The 19,385-nt window shown below is 45.8% G+C and overlaps 1 protein-coding gene across 8 annotated transcripts in view; it reads left to right on the top strand.

The window, feature by feature from the left end:
• The window catches only part of SBF1 (SET binding factor 1), a 1,208,265-nt gene that overhangs the window by 1,087,296 nt on the left and 101,584 nt on the right, over positions 1–19,385 (top strand). For all 8 annotated transcript variants that reach the window (XM_085653743.1, XM_085653740.1, XM_085653741.1 and 5 more), the window contains one exon: positions 4,382–4,593. In XM_085653743.1, the coding sequence (XP_085509869.1) occupies positions 4,382–4,593 (212 nt within the window). The remainder of the gene's footprint in view (positions 1–4,381; positions 4,594–19,385) is intronic.

Raw genomic sequence — 19,385 nt, 5'->3', positions numbered from 1 at the left:
ATATTCGTTTAGCCCAGAGAATATCATCTCTAATAATAGATCTACACCCTCTTGTTTTTCGAATCCAGTGGATTGATTTATTGAGTAATGAATGATGGTCCTCTTGTCTGCCTACCAATAAAACCTTGGGCACATTAGTCAAAAAAATACTCCTAGAGCTCTTGGTGGAACCATGATCCTGAGTCTGCCTTAGAGTACTATAATCTCTATTCACCGTCCGCTTTAGTCTGGGAGGATTTATATTTCTATGTGATAGTGGGCGGCATGTTTGAATGGACATTAGGGGAACTGGATATCTCATAAGCCCTACAGAGGAATTATTTTCTTTAGCAGGGGCATGAACCGTTCAAGAGCTAGGGAGAAAACCACTGGGTTTTACAGTTGGTTGTTCGCTTGTTGTCAAGCATTTCACTTGGTTCAAAAGCACTAAAATTAGTGTTTTAAGCGAATTAATTTCATCCCTTAACTCGGCAATGAGCTTACAAGTGTGATTCTCTTCCGTTGGATACTGTACTCGGGAAATCTCCCCCTTTCGCCAGAGACCTCATTCAGGCTATTTGTACCTATAACAGCTGTGGATTATCTCCCAACACTGCTTCCTGTCGATCTGCCATTAATTCTGTCTGGTCTTGAAGTAGCGAAAATCGGTTAAATAGTGGAATATTAACAGTTGTGTGCATGTCATTCCTACTGTTATCGATGTTATTATCTGACTCAAGAGTGGCCAGGGGGGGAAAAAATCCTGTCTCCCTTCCATAATAATAATACACATTTGTAAAGCGCGAACAATCACCCGTAAGAGTCTCTAGGCGCTGGGGGCCGTCGGGAAGATTAAGCAAGCTATTGCTCAGAGTCGCATGGTGCTGGGCTAATCTGCTGCCGGCACCAGGGATCGAACCGTGATCCCCAGATACCGGAGTCAGTCACCCTCGCCGCGGCGCCACACCTCTTCCTCTTCCATTCTCCTCAGTTGCGCGCTGTATATCGATGTTATGCTCTAGAGGCTTAAAGACCTTGGGGACAGTGCTTTGTGTGGGGCGCTTAGTGAATATAGATGGAATTCGCTTTGTTTTGATAACAGGGCTAGGCTCTATGTCTGGTTTGATGGTGGAATGCTGTTCCCTTGACTTAGATGTAATAACAGGGTTCCTAGAGGGAGGAGTTAAGATATCTTGACATTCTACCAATAGTTCATCTATACGATCTAAAACACAATTTTGGGCTTGCCGATTTTCACGTAATTTTGGCTTTCCTAATTTTTGTACGCCCCCCCCTCTGGTGACCTACCCTCCTTGTTGGCACTCGCAGTTAGTTTCCTTTTACCCATTGAGACAGAGAACCAAGTAATCGGATGTTGAAATACATTTTTGATTGGCCAATATATCTAGATTTTCCGTGAGTAAATATACAATATACTACCTATGCAATGTGTATGCATGTAAAACTCACAGTTTTTGGAACAACTAGCGTCCACAAGTGCGGAAAGGTTCCACTGAATCCTCGAGAGTAGAAGAGCCAAGGGAGGAAGCCCTGCCCTGCCTCTTCCTGGCGATGACGGGCCCGCCCTTGGCCCGGGCTTCACCCGGCCCACGACCGCACGTGTCCCGCGATGCGGGTGTCGCAAGTCGTTTAATAGGCCTCCCTGGGCTCACAGCAGTGATGTCGGCGCCTCCAGGCGCGTGCAGCTGGGCTCTCTCGGTCTTGGAGTCCCCCACAAAGTGCTGTTTGGCGGCAGGCTTTTAAATTGAAAAAGAATAAATAAAGTTGCAAATGATCAAACTGGCTGTTAAGATATTTTGTATTCTTCTTTCCTATGCAGAAGTATCTGTTACCATAACCATTTCCACACAAGTGTGCAAATAGTCTCAAACCAATAGTCATATATCAAAATGTAATGTACAATATAATATGTAGAATTAATTATAAAAATGGATACATCAAATAATACATTTTCACCTGTGAGTATTTAACCATTTAATCATCACTAAGACAAAATCGCTTTATTGACTACAAAGAATACCGTATACTTTCCATACAAGGTCTCTGTGTGCATCGAGTATCATACAAGTGTGCTTTAAGCCCACTGCTCCAGAATTAATTATAAAAATGGGCACATCAAAATAATACATTTCCACCTGTGAATATTTCACCATTTTATCATCATACGAAAAATCTCTTTATTTACTGAGCAGAGAAAATACTGTATGCTTTCCCATACGAGGCCCCTGTGGGCACGAGTCCAGCGCAAGTGCGCATTAAGCCCTGTATTTTAGGTTCTAGTTGCCACAATCAATAGGACAATCAGATACTGCACCATATCAGTTTTATAATCTGATGGCAGCTGCCGATTTCAACATTTCCATACCTTCAGTGTAACATTCTATATCAACATCCCTTCTGTTATCCCATACCCTAGTACCTTTGTAAACTATACCATTCCTCTTTGGGGAAAAGTGTGAGGACACTGTGCAAAAGAAATTAGGGAAGTAACAAAGGGCGGAAGCTATCACACAGTGGGGCAGCACCAAAGCAACCATTCAGGTTACATGCATCAATGCGTTATAATCTCGGGTTCCCTTCCTCAGATAACCCTGGCAGTTGAAATACATCTACCTTTCCTTATCATTTTGCATTATACCTTAACTCCACCACAAAAATGGCTGCAATACGGGTCATGCATAGCACAAATTCCGCATGACCCTAATAAATTGTTTGACAAACAATATTTTCCACACTATTGTACATGGAATTGAAGAAAGAAAAACCCATAGAACACTGTCAGCTCTTACTGAATCCATATCATATCAATCAGGTAAGCGATAAACATCGTCTAGTATCTCAATACTATTATTCGTCACAATCAATAAACAAATAGATGTGTAATGTATCCCCAAAGATTCACGATAAACTTTGAAGTCTTGAAGATGAGTTTCTCTTTATTTGGTAGTTCAGCCTCGACCTTTTGGCATATACGGAGCACGGACCCGGTGATTTTGACCATATCGCACGATCAAGGCCATCGTACCTTTCCTTCCTACACTTTTACATCATACTCACACTGGGTCTAGGCCAATATTGAGATTTTAGACATCTGACCACATAATTACAGAAAAAGAGAAAATGGAAAACTTTAACTTGTGTGGATTTTATTAAAATTACTGTTCGCGAGCCTTGAAGAAGTCCCGTTGGGACGAAACGCGTCGGCTATGAACTGGCTATGAATTGTATGCTGTAATTTTAAATGAAAAATCTGAACTACCAAATAAAGAGAAACTCATCTTCAAGACTTCAAAGTTTATCGTGAATCTTTGGGGATACATTACACATCTATTTGTTTATTGATTGTGACAAATAATTTTGTCCGCTATATCTGTATTTAAGTTGTGTGCTGAGCCACTTCTGTCTTGCGCATTTTTTGGGTGATACCAAATATTAGGGGCGCATGAAGGTCACGTCCCTGGCTTTTTGCACCACATCTTTGTTTATTTATAATACTGTATCACATTTTCTTGATTGGTGCAGTCTTTTCGAGTGCCCTGATCTTCTTATCTCTTCCATATCTCAATACTATTGTTGACATCCGTATACTGAATTTGTCAGAAATCGAATTACACTCAATCAAATGTAAAGGCCGGTGAAGTTGATTGCCCATTTGTTACCACTATACATACATCTAGAAGATAACTCTCATCATATTAATATCCTAGTACAGTACTGATAAAGGTGTACCTCATAACTTATACATCAATTGAAACACCACAGACAGTTGAAATTCAGATTGAATTTACTCTATTAGGAGTGCTTCCTTTATGTTTTATACTTTGTGTTTTCTATTCTAATAAGGAGTTAGGGGTATTTGAGCCTTAATAGGTTAAGCACCAAATGTAAAAACTCTGAAATGATTTAGACCAGTGCAGTGATAAAGAACCATCGCTGCCAAAAACTATTTTATGTATTCCAAATCTAACACTAGATGGCAGCATAGTTCAAAGCTTCTGATCTGCAGCATGACAAGAGACAAACTGTTAAGTTTCATTTTCCATCCTCATTGAGAGACATTTATTATCACATTCTGTGCAGATCTATGCCTTTTATTAGGGCTCAAGTGATCACTCTCAAAGCAAATGCAGAAAGAATTATACCTCACTCCAATATTTCTGTTGGCCAGTCTCCTTTCAATACCTTTTAATGTACCTGTCTCTGTATTCTTGGGTTATTGAGTCTTAATTTTGTACAATACATCATGTCACAGTCTTGCTTCTCTTCCGCTTCCCTCCCTTTTTCTGCAACTCACTTTTCCTCCTCTTCCCCCAGTTTTACTGCAGCTTCTATGCCCACCTTTGTATTTTGGTGTCCAATGTTCTTTCCATTTTCTTGGTAGGTGTCAAAAACCCTGTTGATGTCATCCAACATGTCTCACCATCGTCGGTCTCTTGGCGTTTACCTTCAAGAAACTGGTATGGGCTCTACACTAAACCTGAGCCTGGACAGTGACAGCAGTGCCAGCTCAACACCAGCGAGCGGAAAGCAAGCAGGCCGCAGAAGTACAAACACACTCTACAATCAGTTCCAGATGTCTGAGAGTGAGAATAGGTAAAAATTAACAAAGGAGGTTCCACACAACACATCATGCTCATTCACTCGCAAACCCAAACATATATTTTAGGTTCATATACTTAGTGCACGTCCTATGGTAATATAATTTGTGGTGCTTTCTCTTGGCTAAAATATGTGCCCAGTGACTTTCGGGTATATGGGTGCAGGGTGTGCAGCTTGCAACAGAGCTCCATAATACCTGGGGTCTGTTCACATCGTTCCCCACCCTTCTAAAGCGTCCAGATAAGTGTAGCCAACGAGCGGAGTGCTGCAGAGCATCAGGGGTGGAGTGGCTTAATGAGAACATTGCAGACACGAAAATCGAACAAACGAGCAACATCAGTGTGACGTCAGACATGGTGGCTTCTGTGCACTAGAATCTGAGATCAGGCAACTGCGCTTGACTGGGCATGGTTAAGGCAACAGCAGATCCCAAGTGGGACATACAGTCGAGATTACTCCTCTTTCCTCTCCTAGCCAATCTCCCAAGCCCCTCTTAGGAGGTGTGGGGGAGCCAACTTGCACAGCGCCATTCAACGGAGGAGGTAGGGAGCAGGGAATCCACCATGAACAACATGCTGAAATTTAACAATGCTCCTGTGTGCATCAGAACCACAAAATAGCTGCACTGGCCTGGAGTGCTGGTACATTTTCTAGATTTTTCTACAAACGCAGAGATCAGTTTTCTAGACTCCCTGCCAACCCAAATCAGAAATCCAGTTGTACTTCAACCTTTACACAACTCACGGCGCAGTATCTAAGCAAGGTGTGTTCTAGGTAAAGATCGATCACATGAGTTGCCACAGGGAAACCCAGTCAAACCCCTTTCGTTAAGTAACAATACACTCAACACGAACACAAAGCATACATTTTAAATATTTGTTTTAAAACTAAAACCTTAGTCTAGTATATACAAAATAAATTGTAACCAAATTATTGTATATTGTTGACGCTTCAACCATACATCTATGTGTTGGATTCCATACATCTAACTTGTTCTCTTCCAGGATTGGAGCTTTGTGAATAATTGCAAGCGCAGGTACTCACAACGTGATCAACTGGCATGGATGTGAAGTAGAATAAAGAATAGAAGTTGTCTTAACATCGCTCTGCATACTGTGTAGAGGCAACCTTTTAGAGCTTTCTTAACAACTTTATTTATCAAGCTTACACTCTCAGTTACAAGGGTATTTCCTATTTCTGCCTTGAAGAAGCCCCGGTTAGATGTTCTGGTCGAAACATCATGCAAAAAGAACAATTGATGGACAGAATGCAGAATAATGTCATATATACACCCCAGTCGAAACGTCAACAGTCTCCAATAATTTGCCTGAACAATGTGACTGGAGTGGGACTAAAAAGGTGTTTGTTAAATTTGCCCAGCTGAAGTATACCTGTATACTTTTGTAGCCAGGCCATACGTAGTGTGATTTACTATTTTTAATTGTGCTTTTTACAATCTCTCACATTGTATGGGCACTGCTCATAGTGTCACTAAAATATGGAACACCTTGTTTGAGTCATATTGTGTACAAAGTGTTGTTAACTATTATAAACAATATAGATTATTCCTATGGAGATTACAACTATTATAAGCGGGTTCATTTCTTAAAGTGATTGGTTCATTTATGTGAGGACTATTTTATAGCCTCCATCAGTTGTTTAAGATACATAAGAACTATTGTTGTACGTATTGCACTGGAGGCTAAGTGGCACACATTCCAGTATCCTTCCATACATACCAGCTATATGAACCTGTCCCAGTGTAGCCTGATGTGAAGACTTCGGTCTGCTCTTCACCTTCTGTGTTCAAAGTAATGTCAGCAAAGGTGAGAGACACAGTGTAAGGAAATTCCCACTTTTGTATGGTCACCCTCAAGTTTTTGGACTGATGCTGTTGGTTTTTCAACTGAGAGTGCATTGAGGACTGCTAATCCGACTTCAGTGCCTGTGCCTTGACCCTAAAATGTATCTGTAAAGTAGCTTATTCTAGATTTACATAAATTCACTTATTTGTTAGCCCCTAGATTATGATACCCAGGGCATGTACATTAGTGTCACACCAGGGATTGCAGCACTAGTTGTGCCACCCTAAATGTGACCCATGAGAAAACTATCTCCTATTCCGCCGTTTCAGACTGAAATATACGTTTTGGACTACTAGCCCAACTTTGCCATTTAAATCAATGGCAAAGCCAAACCTGCCCCTGCAATATGTGTATGTCACCCATATGGCTGGCCGACTAAGCCTTAAGGCAGGGTGCAGACTATTTGACGGGAAGTATATGTATTTTACATGTTCTTACAGTAAAAACACGAAACTGTCATTTTTAGTGTGGAAAGACTTGGTCACCCCATTGGCGATTACACCGTTACACGATAACCCCTCAGCTGTGCTAACTTCCAACCGTGTGACCAAAGTTCATACTCCTAGGTTAATAATACACTCCAATTTACCAGACGTAGTTGCCAAATTTAACTAAAAACTCATAGTAATTATTATGTGATAGAGACATCTAGCTGCAGATGCCTTACCTGGATATGGAAGATTTTGATAGCAGTACCCCTGCGCGCGGATAGGTGGTGTCAGTCGACTCCACGTGACGTCGTAAGCGTCAGGTTTGTCGCTGTGATGTCTGCATCATCTATATAGGCACCACCTCAGCACGCTGATATAAATTATTTTCATTCCGCGACAGCCAGCGCAGATCAGTTGAAGAGAGCTAGCCCCTGTCACTTCTTGACAGACTTTTACGACTTTTTGTCAACGTTTTTTGTGTGTAGGTATGTCTAGTTAGAAGACCTTGGGTTCAAACCGTGTGGTGCCTGTCACCGTGACATGTCGGTAACGGGTCCCCATCGGGTGTGTCTTTGGTGCCTGGAGCGCAACCACGACCTGAAGTTGTGCTCCTACTGCCAGGCCATGGCGCTGAAAGCTTTGAGTGAGCGGTCCCTGAAGCCGATTGCAGGCCGGCGTCCGGTGCTTTGGAGATCTCATTCCTGCTCTCGGTCGAACGTAAGGTCCGAGCACTGCTCCGGGGGATCCAAGTCTTCCTCCTCTCACTCAGTTGTTGAGGTCAGGTAAGAAGCATCATAAAAAGCATAAGAAGTCAAAGCATGCTTTGACTTCGCCACGTCCGTCGCCTGACGAGATGGAAGAGTCTCGGCATTCGTGTGCCCGCTCTGCGGAGCTGGCACCTGGGCCGGCTCCGCGTCTCACTCCCTTTCCAGGGCCGGGAGCTACCCCCGCCCAGTTGGGGTCTTTTTATGATGCCATGTGCGCCATCTTTGGGCGGCCAGACCCTGCTGGTAGTCCCTTGGACCTCGCAAGCTCAGAAGAAGTAGAAGTTCCACTGGGTTCCGAGTCGTTCCCACTCAACTTTCCTGATGCCACATCCGATGCGGAGACCCTCGATTGCACCCACCTGCGGCTCTTCGCCCATCCTTATTCCAGACGACACTGAGCAGGTTGGGCATCCACCGACTCCGAAACTGGTGCGTACGGGGCTGTTTGGCCCCACGTCGTACCCTGTGCCTTAATCTGAAGTGCTAGGGTTGGATGAAGATTGAGAGGGGCAGCAAGATCCCTTAGAAATCCAGCTTTCTAACAAGGAAATGGATTGGTGCGAGGATGTGGGTGATATCAGTGGCTTGGACACATCCCCAGAGTCTGGCATGCTGTCTCCCCCTAATCTGGCTACGGAGGAGGGGGCTTAATTTGCAATGGTGGTATGTAGGGCTGTAGAGTTCTTGGACCTGCAGCTTCCTACTGTGGCAGTCAAGACCAATTTCTTGACGCAGGTCCTGCAGCCTGGTATCTCCACCTTGGAACCCTTGCTGCCTTTTAATGAGGCCTTAACATACATTCTTCTGGGCCCAGAACAGGGGATCCTGTAAACAGAACTATCACCTGCCACCATCTCCCTGGCGGGTGTCCTAGCTTTCCTCTCCAACCACCCAAACCCCGAAAGCTTGGTGGTCGAAGCCTCCCCTTCCCGTGGCGTTCTCCCTTCCACCCCTCCGGATAGGGAATCCAAAAGAATGGACAGCTTTGGTTAGAAGAGCTTTTCTTCCACCAGTCTTGCATTGCTGTCAGTAAACACTGCATGCCTCTTGGACCGTCACTCCCATTCACTATAAAAAACGGTTGCGCAACTGCTGCCCCAAGACCCTGAGAAGACCCGGGCTGTCCTCTCCCAAGCTGTTGCAGACTGGAGAGATGCAGCAAAGTTTGCCATACGCTGTGGCCTAGACACGACAGACTCACTGGGCAGAGTGTTTTCTTCGACTGTGGCCGTTAGGCGCCACGCCTGGCTGAGGACGTCTGTTTTTTCGGGAGATGTCTGAGCCAATCTTATGGACATGACCTTTGATGGCTCTCGTCTCTTCGGAGACAGAGCAGATGTGGCGTTACTGTGCTTTAAGGAGTCGCTGCGTGATCGTGGGTGCGGTTCACATCAACCCGCGGGTCTGGAGGCCAGAAGGCAGGTCAGGCCACAAACCCCTCCCCCTGCAAACCTTCCTAGTCTGACCCTACCAGTTCATGGCCGTCCAATTGGTGGCAGAATACGTCATCACCTCCAACACTGGTGGGACATTACCTCATACAGGTGGGTTCTGCAAATAGTCCGAAAGGGCTACTCCCTCCCCTTCGAGACTACCACTCCTTCCATACCTCCAACTTACAATGGGCTGACGGAAGATCACCTTGTCTTACTTCGCAAGGAAGTCAAAACTCTGTTGTCCAAGGGAGCTATAGAGAGGTTTCCTGGCCAGAAATAGGCTGTGGTTGCTATTCCTGCTATTTTCTGGTTCTTCCAAAGAAGGACAGAGGCCTTCGTCCTATTCTTGACCTCAGAGCCACAACTACTTCTTCAGAAAAGAAAAGTTCCAAATGGTCACTCTTGCTCAGATCCTGTCTGCCCTGGACCCGAGAGACTGTATGCTAGAGTTGGACTTGAAAGACTCCTATTTCCATATCCCCATACTGCCTTCCCATCTGCGCTACCTTTGGTTTACGGTGGGCCGCGAGCACTCTCAGTTTACTGTGCTTCTCTTTTGCCTTACCAGTACCCATCGAGTGTTTATCAAGGTGATGGCGGTGGTCGCAGCCCATCTACAGAGATCAGGGGTTCCAGTCGTCCCCCATCTTGACGACTGGTTGTTAAAGGTGGGATAGCCCCAAGCAGTCATCTACAACCTCCAGACTATGGCAAGCCTCTTGCATTCACTAGAGTTCACTATGAAAGTGCCGAAGTGACACCTGGCTCCCTCTAAGATGCTCCCCTTCATCAGAGCCTTTCTCGACACTGTTCAGTTTCAGGCTTATGCTCCCAAGCAGTGAGTCCAGTATATTCAGGCTCTGAAACCAATGTGTTCGAGGCAAATGAGCTGCACATCACACACTTGCATTAGATCGCCATCTGGTGTTGGGCTCGGATGCTTGCACGTTGTTGTCTTGGAAGAAGTCTTTGTAGTCACGAGATAGGTACTCCTCCCTTGGACGATAGTGCGCATGGGCATCGACTCCATCCTTAGATTGTTTTTTTCCGCCATTGGGTTTGGATGCAACTTTTGCGCTCCGGTTCGAAATCTCCATTTCAAACATTTTCGACACGCAAAACTTCCACAAACTCTTCGGATTGACTTCGAACATCTTCATCTTCGACGCGCCTTTCATCGGCTCGATTCCAGTAGTCGACGCGGGCCCCTGGGCCTATCCACGCCGCAAGGCCTACGGCTCATGGAAAGGACGCCATTCAAGAAATGCCCCCAGTGTGGAGCAAAATTCCCGCACAGTTACCATCATAAGGTCTGCAACCTATGCCTTTCACCTGAACACGACGAGTCCAGCTGTCCATCCTGCGCATCCTTTCGATCGAAGAAGACTATTCGAGATCGAAAGGCTCGACGTCACATCATGGCGCAGAGATTAGCCCTGGAACCGGAGGACATCTTCGACAAAGGCCCGGGTGTCCCAGAAGAAGATTCTGAAGCTCTCGAAATCGTGTCGGAGGCAGACGACTCAGACGACCCCAGCACTCCTGGTCGAGTGAGTACTACTGCCCCTACCCCAACCGCACCACCAAAACCGAAGGCACTGGTCAAGACTTACATTTCAGAAGCCCCGCCTCCGGGCCCGGCTCCAAAGAAAAAAGACAAGCCTTCCGGTAGCTCGGGACCGAGCAAACCTCACATAATCGTCCCGCCGGCGCCTTTGGCACTGAAGCCAAAGGAACACTCTGCTCCGAAATCGGTTCCGACGCCTTCCACCTCCAAAGACAAATCGGCCACGAAAAAATCAAGGTCCGTGGATAAGCCGGCTTCGAACGCTACCAAGCCTAAAGATCCCGCTTCGGCTCCAAAACCAAGACCCTCGGAACCAAAAGACAAGCCTAAGGACTCTACCACGCCTCCTAAGGCCAATGACCATAAAAATCAACACCAGCCACGCTCGGAACCGAAAACATCGACACCGAAAGCGGTTCCTAAGGAAGAGGAACTTTTTCACCCGGATCCTGTTGATCCTAGGCAGAAAAAGATTTATATTAATCCTAAAACAGGATATGTCACAGCTGTGCCATGTAAGAAGAGGAAGTTAAATACAGCACCTGCCACTCCAGTACCTGTGAAAAAGGACTCTGCTACATCACCTATGCCTCCTTCTTCCCCTGTACTTCCTTATAATCTGTTACACCACCTGTGACTGTAACTTCTCCACCACATACACCACCTCCAGGTGATGAGGATGATGACCAAGGGGTGGGGGGTGATCCAAATGACCCGTTCACAGATCCAGACGACCCACCATAAGATGATTGGGAGTACCCTGTCCCAACAGATCTACCAGACCTCCCAAGCCCCTCAAAACCATCTCCCCCAGACGATAATATTGGTTTTGGACAACTGCTTAATAGGGCTGCAGTTTATCACGGCGTCACAATGCACTCAGACACAGCAGAGGAGGACTTCCTTCTGTATACATTCGAACAGTCCCAAAAGATAGTGCAAATGTTGTTGCCAGTGATCAAGGAAGTCATTAAGCATGCCCCTGAAGTGTTCAAAGATCCCGTACGTGCAAGGATTCTTATCCCTAGTATCGATAAGAAATATAGACCTGCCCCTAAAGACCCTGCTTACATTTAGGGACAGCTGCCTTTGGATTCTCTAGTAGTTTCCAACGCTAGAAAGCGCGCCAACTCGCAAACCTCTGGGGATGCGCCACCGCCTGCTGGAGAATCCAAATTACTAGACGCTTCTGGCAAAAAGGTAGTTGCGCAGGCAGCCAATCACTGGCGCATAGCCAACACGCAAGCGCTGCTGGCTAGATATGATAGGGCCCACTATGACCAACTGGAAACCCTTTAACAACATTTGCCTGACCAATATAAAACCCAAGCAAATGATCTCATCCAAGAGGGCAAGCTAATTTCAAACATGTCAATTAAATGCGCACTTGACGCGGCAGACACTGCCTCTAGATCCATCAATACCAATGTACTCCTTAGACGACATGCCTGACTGCGCATTTCAGGCTTTAAGCAGGAGGTACAGACTACCATCCTCAACCAGCTGTTCAACCAAGAACAACTTTTTGGCCCGGCTGTAGACAATGCACTTGAAAAGATGAAGAAAGACACGGAGACTGCTAAGTCCATGGGAGCGCCACAGTCTCCACAAACATGTGGCTCCTTTCGTCGCTCCTTCTAGAGGAGCCTGCAGAAACATGGGCGCAGACACCTCATCTTCGTTTAAAGCCACTACACAAACATCCCCCAATAGAGGATATTTTAGAGGCGGATACAGAGGGAATAACAATAAAGGAAGAGGCCGAGGTAATAACAACACTCGCGCCACCCCCACTACAAAACACCAGACATAGATCTGTTTGCCACACACGAAAACGCAAAATGCCCAACCTTTTCCGCCAGGTTTCCACACCCATTGTCCAAGGGCAATGCGATATGTATGAACTGGTCAGGCAGATTTGCGTACGCTTTTCCGCCACTCCCGCTGATTCCACTAGTGGTACACCAGCTCCGACAGCAGCCTCTCAGACTAATCTTAGTAGCTCCCACATGGGCACGCCAACCGTTGTTCACAACACTGTTGGAACTCTCACTAGTTCCGCACCAAAAACTATGCCTGTCCCCATCCCTGCTAACGCAGAACCATGGAGAGATCAGACATCCAGATCCAGGTCAGCTGAATCGGGTGATCTGGCTCCTGCAGTCCTAGAGTTCGTTACCTTAACCTACCACCGGACTGTATGAACATCATTAAAGAAGCCAGACGCCCTACTACTAGTGCTTGCTATGCTGCAAAATGGAAAAGATTTGCCATTTACTGCACCAACAACCATATTGATCCACTGGACGCCTCCATCCAGGCTATCATTTGCTACCTGCTGCACTTGCAAAGATGTAATCTAGCATACTCATCCATACGTTTACATCTAGGGCCACTTGCTGCTTATCTGCAAAACAGACAACACTTCTCACTTTCTAGAGTCCCTGCAATTAAGGCCTTCATGAAGGGCCTCAAAAGAGTCATTCCTCCTGGGTTACCACCCTCTCCAGTGTGGAATCTAAATATTATTCTTACCAGGCTCATGGGACCCTCATTTGAACCTTTACATAACAGAGCGGTTCCATCATCCGCACAGCGAAACCGATGCGCATGACGGAACCGCTCCGTCATGCGCATCGAAGGGGTTAACCAATCGGTAGAGTTACCAGTGTTTTTTCCAAACCCAGACTCCGTAGCGGAGAGAGCTCTACACACCCTAGATGTAAAAAGAGTCCTGCTTTATTACATTCACAGAACCAAATCCTTTGCAAAACAAAACAACTGTTCGTAGCTTTCTCCCCACCGCATAAGGGTAATCCCATCTCCAAAGCCGGGATTGCACGGTGGATCGTCAAATGTATCCAAATATGCTACCAGAAAGCGAAACGCACATTGACAATTCCCCCTAGGGCCCATTCCACACGCAAACTAGGGGCCTCTATGGCATTCTTGGGGAACATTCCCCTAGAAGAAATTTGTAAGGCAGCAACATGGTCTACAACACACACCTTCAGTAAACACTATTCTGTTGATGTGCAAGCCAAGCAGCAAGCTTCTGTGGGCCAAGCTGTTCTTAAAACTCTCTTTCAAACTACTGCAACCGATAGAGGTGACCACCGCTAGGGGAGATACTGCTGTACAGTCTATGCAAATGGGTGATCTGCAGCTCATATGCCAGTATGCATCTGTTCTTGGCATGTAGAGCTGCAGATCCTCACTCGCCCACCCACCTCCCCGGAACCTGTATCTGTTCCAGTTCTATCTTATTTAGATATACACACATGGACATTTTTTTCTTTCTACTAACTCCATCATTTCCCATCATGGCGAAAAACTAAGTATGGAGTCGATGCCCATGCGCACTTTCGTCCAAGGGACCTATCTCGTGACTTCAAAGACTTCTTCCAAGACAACAACAATGTGCAAGCAACCGAGCCCAACACCAGATGGCGATTGTTATACTTGGGGGTCTCTAGTTGGCACAGGTATGCACTTGTGACAAGTAGGGACCCTCGCCTCTAGTTAGGGTAAAGGGGTATACTCCTAAAATAACCCCTGCTCACCCCCTTGGTAGCTTGGCACGAGCAGACAGGCTTATCTCAGAGGCAGTGTGTAAAGCATTTGTGAAAACATACAGTAATCAAGTGACAACACTACAGATGGACACCACACAGGTTTTATATGAAAAATAAGTATTCCTTATATAGATTTACCACAAGACAAAATAAACAATACTGTTACTTTATATGGTAGAATTTTGTGTAGTTCTCTTTAGTTCTTAAATGTGACACTTTAAGTCAATGTACCTTTTAGATGCGACACGCAGGGCAACGTAAGTGTTGCAACGATGTTGATGCGATGAAGATTTTGGTGCAAAGAAATAAAGACATGAAGATCTTCCAGATGCGGCATGCTTCTCCGATGTTGCGAGAAGACTCGATTCGATGCTGCAGCGGCGACACACTTTACGCGATGCGACGACAGCAGCCTTGGCAGCGGCACTCTTGTTTGACATTGCGAGCCACTTCCGCTCGATGCGATGCTGCAGCAGCGACACCCCTTTACGCGATGCAACAACCGCTCCGACGGCGGCACGCTTCTCCGTGGATGCGAGGCGCTTTTCTTGATGCGGTGCAATGCGACAACTACGATGGCTGCGATGGCGACACGCTTCTTCCTCGATGCAAGACTCTTCCCTTGATGCGGTACAATGCGTCAGCTACGATGGCAACACGCTTCTTCGGCGTTGCGAGACACTTTCTGGATGATGCAAGATGCTTCCGCTCGATGCGACAGCTGCAGCAGCGACACACCTTACGCGATACAACGACAACAGCTCAGACGGCAGCACACTTCTCCTTCTTGAGTCGCGCTTCCAGCTCCTTGCGGCACGCAGTCCCTCAGAAGGCCCAACAACAACAGCAGCAGGCACTTCCAAAGAACTCTGGGGAGCTGGGGAGTGAAGTCTGTTGTTCCTGAGACTTCAGCAGGAGGCAAGCTCTTTTCCAAGCCCTTGGAGATCCTTCACAAGTTGAGCAAAAGTACACACACAGTAGGCAACCCCTGCAGGCCAATCCCCCAGTTTCAGGGATAGTCTCTCCTCAGTTTCTTCTTGGTTCCTCTCCTCAGCAGAGTTTCTATTTGTTTCCCAAAGTGATCTAAATTCTTGGGATCAGAGTCCCAATACTTATACCCCAAAATCCTTTGTCCTCTGAGGGCAGAGGGGCCTTTGCCTTGTTCAAACCGGTTCTGGTCAGTCCTGGAGAACTTTGTTTACCTGACTCCTTTCCTTTCAGAGTGCAGGGCAGAGACATCAGACGCACCACAGGAAGTGGAGCCAGCATTGTGGAGGGAAGACACAGCCCTATTCAAGTCCCAGGTGCAACTTCTCCCACCAATCTAGATGCAGATCTCTCTATTCACCACTGGGACACCTCACCCTGTCTCCTGGAATTCCCCAGCCCTGTCACTCAAACTCCAGACAGGGAATACACAGCCTAGCAGAGGCAGGTTTGAATGGTTAGACAAGAAAATACATACTTTCTAAAAGTGGTATTTTCAAACACAGAATGTTAAAACCAACTTCACTAAAAGATGTATTTTATCATTCTGAGTTCAGGCATATCAAATTCGAATTTCTACCATATTCCCTGAGTCAGTTAAGATTATAAAATGTAATAATCTAACTGCCCATTCTGACCTATGGAGAACAGGTAGCCTTGCAATAGTGAAAAACGAAAATGGCTGTAATTCACTATTAGGACATGCCACACACATCAGGGCCTGTCCTACCTTATACTTACAATGCACCCTGCCCTTGGGCCTACCGTAGGAGTGTCTGATATGAAGAAAAGGGAAGGTTTAGGGACTGGCAAGTGGGTGCACTTGCCCAGTCAACATGGCAGTACCAGACTGCACACAGGCTCTGCAATGGCATGCCTTAGACACATTTTACAAGGCTGCTTCTGTGGGTGGCACAACCAGTACTGCAAGCCCACCAGCAGCATTTGGATTTACAAGCCCTGGGCACACTCAGTGCACTGTACTAGGGTCTGACAAGTAAACCAAACAAGCCAATCATGGAATCACTAATCCATACATCAATTTACAATAGGGAGAGCACATGCACTTTAGCACTGATCAGCAGTGGTAAAGTGCCCAGAGTCATAAAACCACCAAAAACAGGTCAGACAAAATAGAGGAGGAAGGCAAAAAGTTCAGGGATGACCCTGCAAAAAGGGCCAAGTCCAACACAGATCTAACACAAGTGTGAGGATCTGCAGCTCTACATGCCAATAACAGATGCTTACTGGTAAATAGCATTTTCCTTCAGCCTCTATCCTGGATTTCTGTGACAGTGACTCTGAGACAGCTGGGCTTCATTGCCTCCTGCATCCTGCTGGTGGATCATGCCAGATGGCACATGCGGGCTCTGCAGTGGGATCTGAAGTTTCAATGGGCGCAGCATCTGGGAAATCTCACAGACCTAGTTCAGATCTCAGAGGGCACTGCAAAAGACCTGCAGTGGTGGTTGTCAAACCGCGGTTGGTTCAGCCCAATCAGATCTTACGTGGTGACGCATGTGTCACTTCTGGGGTGGGGCGGCCACCTCGGAGAGGTGGAGATCAGAGGACTCTGGTCTCCGGCGGAAGGGGGCTCCACATGTACCTTTTGGAGCTTCATGCGATCCGACTGGAACTCAAAGCCTTCTTACAATCTCTCAAGGTAAGGCTGGTTCAGGTGTTCATGGGCAATACCACCGTCATGTGGTACTGCAATAAACAAGGCGGGTGGGGTTGTGAACCCTCTGTCAGGTGGCCTTGTTGCAGATGTATGCTTTTTACATTCTCTGCACAGTACTTAATAAAATGTTGAAAAGTAAAACACAGATTGGGAACATAAATTATGAGACTTGATCAGCAATTCCATGTACTTAACACCTTCCACCCCAGATCTGTTTTGGTCTTTGCACTCGGGCAGATTGAGCTGTTTTTGCCACCACCATTTTTGGTGGTATTCTTTTTCATGTATTCACAGCTTTATTTGAAGAAAAAAACAAATAAAATGTATAGGTTGACCCCTACTATCCTCCCAATAGCATATTATAACCTCTAATTCTAGGAGTGCTGTTTTACTGAAATCTTCAGCCTTTCATATTGTGACCTCTGGTTCTAGAGGTGCCGTTTCTGATGGATACATCTTCCTGCAGATTCCTCAACTTAGAAGATCTCCAGGTACTAGAATGAATCTGTAAAACTTTATTCAAGCTGTAGCTCTTCATTGCCATCAGGTGGCACCACATTACTCCAGTCCTGGCTCTACTCATTCAGAAAATGATGATGCAGGCTTTTATATAGCACTGCCTGACGATCTGTCATCAGCTACATTTTTCCATGTCTTACTGACGTGGGCCAGAGCTCATCTTAGGTGTTGACTGAGTTCTTCAGTATATTAAACAATGCATAATTCCTCAGATTAGGTCAAATGTCATCTCAGATGGCCTTATGGTGCCACCCATGACAATGTCACAAAATTTCCCTTTCATACCCCCACAACATCTGCATGTTTTATCTGGGGCTGACCAGGGCTCCTCGCCTTGTGACTTTTTTACCCCATGCATTGAAAAGCCTCAAGAAGCAGGAAGCCAAGTTCTCCTCCAGTGTATTTTCATTTAGTCACAATCATTGAATTGACCCACCCACTTGAAAGCTATTCGAGCACTTTTTGCAAAAACATATACAATATACTTTTCTTTTTACAATTCCAATGTTTAAAATACTTTTATTTCCCCGGTATTATATCTTTCGTAGATTCACATGGGTGAATATTCCCCGTAGTCCTGGTAGGAGCCCCGGGGTAACAGCATTAGAAAAGCAATCCTAATAGATAGGCCATAGAAAAAACCATTGAAAATAATATAAATTGCTAACATTGAACTTCTTTTATAACATCCAAACTTCAGCCAATCAGAGCAGAGACCCAGAAGCAGTGCTCCCCTGCAGAGCCCCCATACCTCAGATTTCTTACCGCACGTCCTGTGATAGGGAGTCTCTCTAAGCGCTGCTGAGTCAATGTTGACCTTTTGACCTGTCAGCTATTTGGTGACGTTTGAACTTCCAGCTACTTCTGAGGTACAGTGTGATAGATTACATCTCAGAATTTGGTACATGTCTGAGTCTAGGAAAAACTCTTTTTGGGCCTTGCACATCTTGTGGGAAATCCAGGCTTTACTCAGAAAATCCCCACAAAAAGTGCTTATACAGCCTGGACCCCCAACACAAGTCAAAAGAATGTAATGTACTGCTGTACCTTTTTCTGCGGAGACTCTAAAGAAGGCCCTGATCCTGCCAGCGGCGAAAAAGGACATACATCCTCTAAAAGGCGTACAAATGAGGACTCTTCCTCTTCTGCCAAAGAGGGCAAAATCCCATTCCACGGAACCATGTACTGGGAGGTCGAGTGACCAGGAACTTCTTAGAGAATCTCATTCCCTCTGAAGATCTTCATCTGCTCCTCCTTCAGTTCTTGTGACACCCTTCAAGTTGCCAGTGACTCTAAAAATGTGCCTGTCTATAGATCCATCGACGATAACACCGTTGATGGCAGCTTCATTGCCAAACGCGTCAACCGTACAATCAGCTTCGACGCCAGATATCACTGCGGCGTCAATGACGAGAACATTGACAACCGCCTCCTCTGCCTCGTCGAAGGCTGCGACGAGGACCTCGTTGACGAGACCGTTGACAGCAGCACGCATCGGGCAGTCACATCTTCGTTGTCGCTGCCCAACATCCCATCGATGAAGATCACATCGACAACAAAAGAGACTATCCATATCTCCAAAAAAGGGATTCCAGTCTTTCTTGAGGAGGATATCTGAAAAAATGCAATATTACCTGCTCTAAAGCTCTTAGAGTTTCAGGACTCTGGAGATGAAGATATATTTGGGCCTGTATATAGTCCTTCACAACTGAATGTGAAGTGCCAGGAAACAAACAGAAGACAAATAGGTTGACCAAGGTCAGACCACTTGCCTTCAAGGGGAATATTCTTTCCAGGATTGAATCAGAACGGTTGCTTGCATGTATGATGCTTAAGGATCATTATTCCTATGAAGAACAAGAGTAAGAACAATAATCTACAAGAATCCTCGATTTCAACTCCTGTGTTTCTGATCTGAAAGAAACACGTTAGTGATAGATTCCTTACCTTTAGAATTA

The sequence above is a fragment of the Triturus cristatus genome, chromosome 4_1 (genome assembly GCF_964204655.1).
Source record: "Triturus cristatus chromosome 4_1, aTriCri1.1, whole genome shotgun sequence".
Lineage (NCBI taxonomy): Eukaryota > Metazoa > Chordata > Amphibia > Caudata > Salamandridae > Triturus > Triturus cristatus.
Note: the sequence above shows the minus strand (reverse complement) of the source record. Positions and strands in the feature narration are given on the sequence as shown.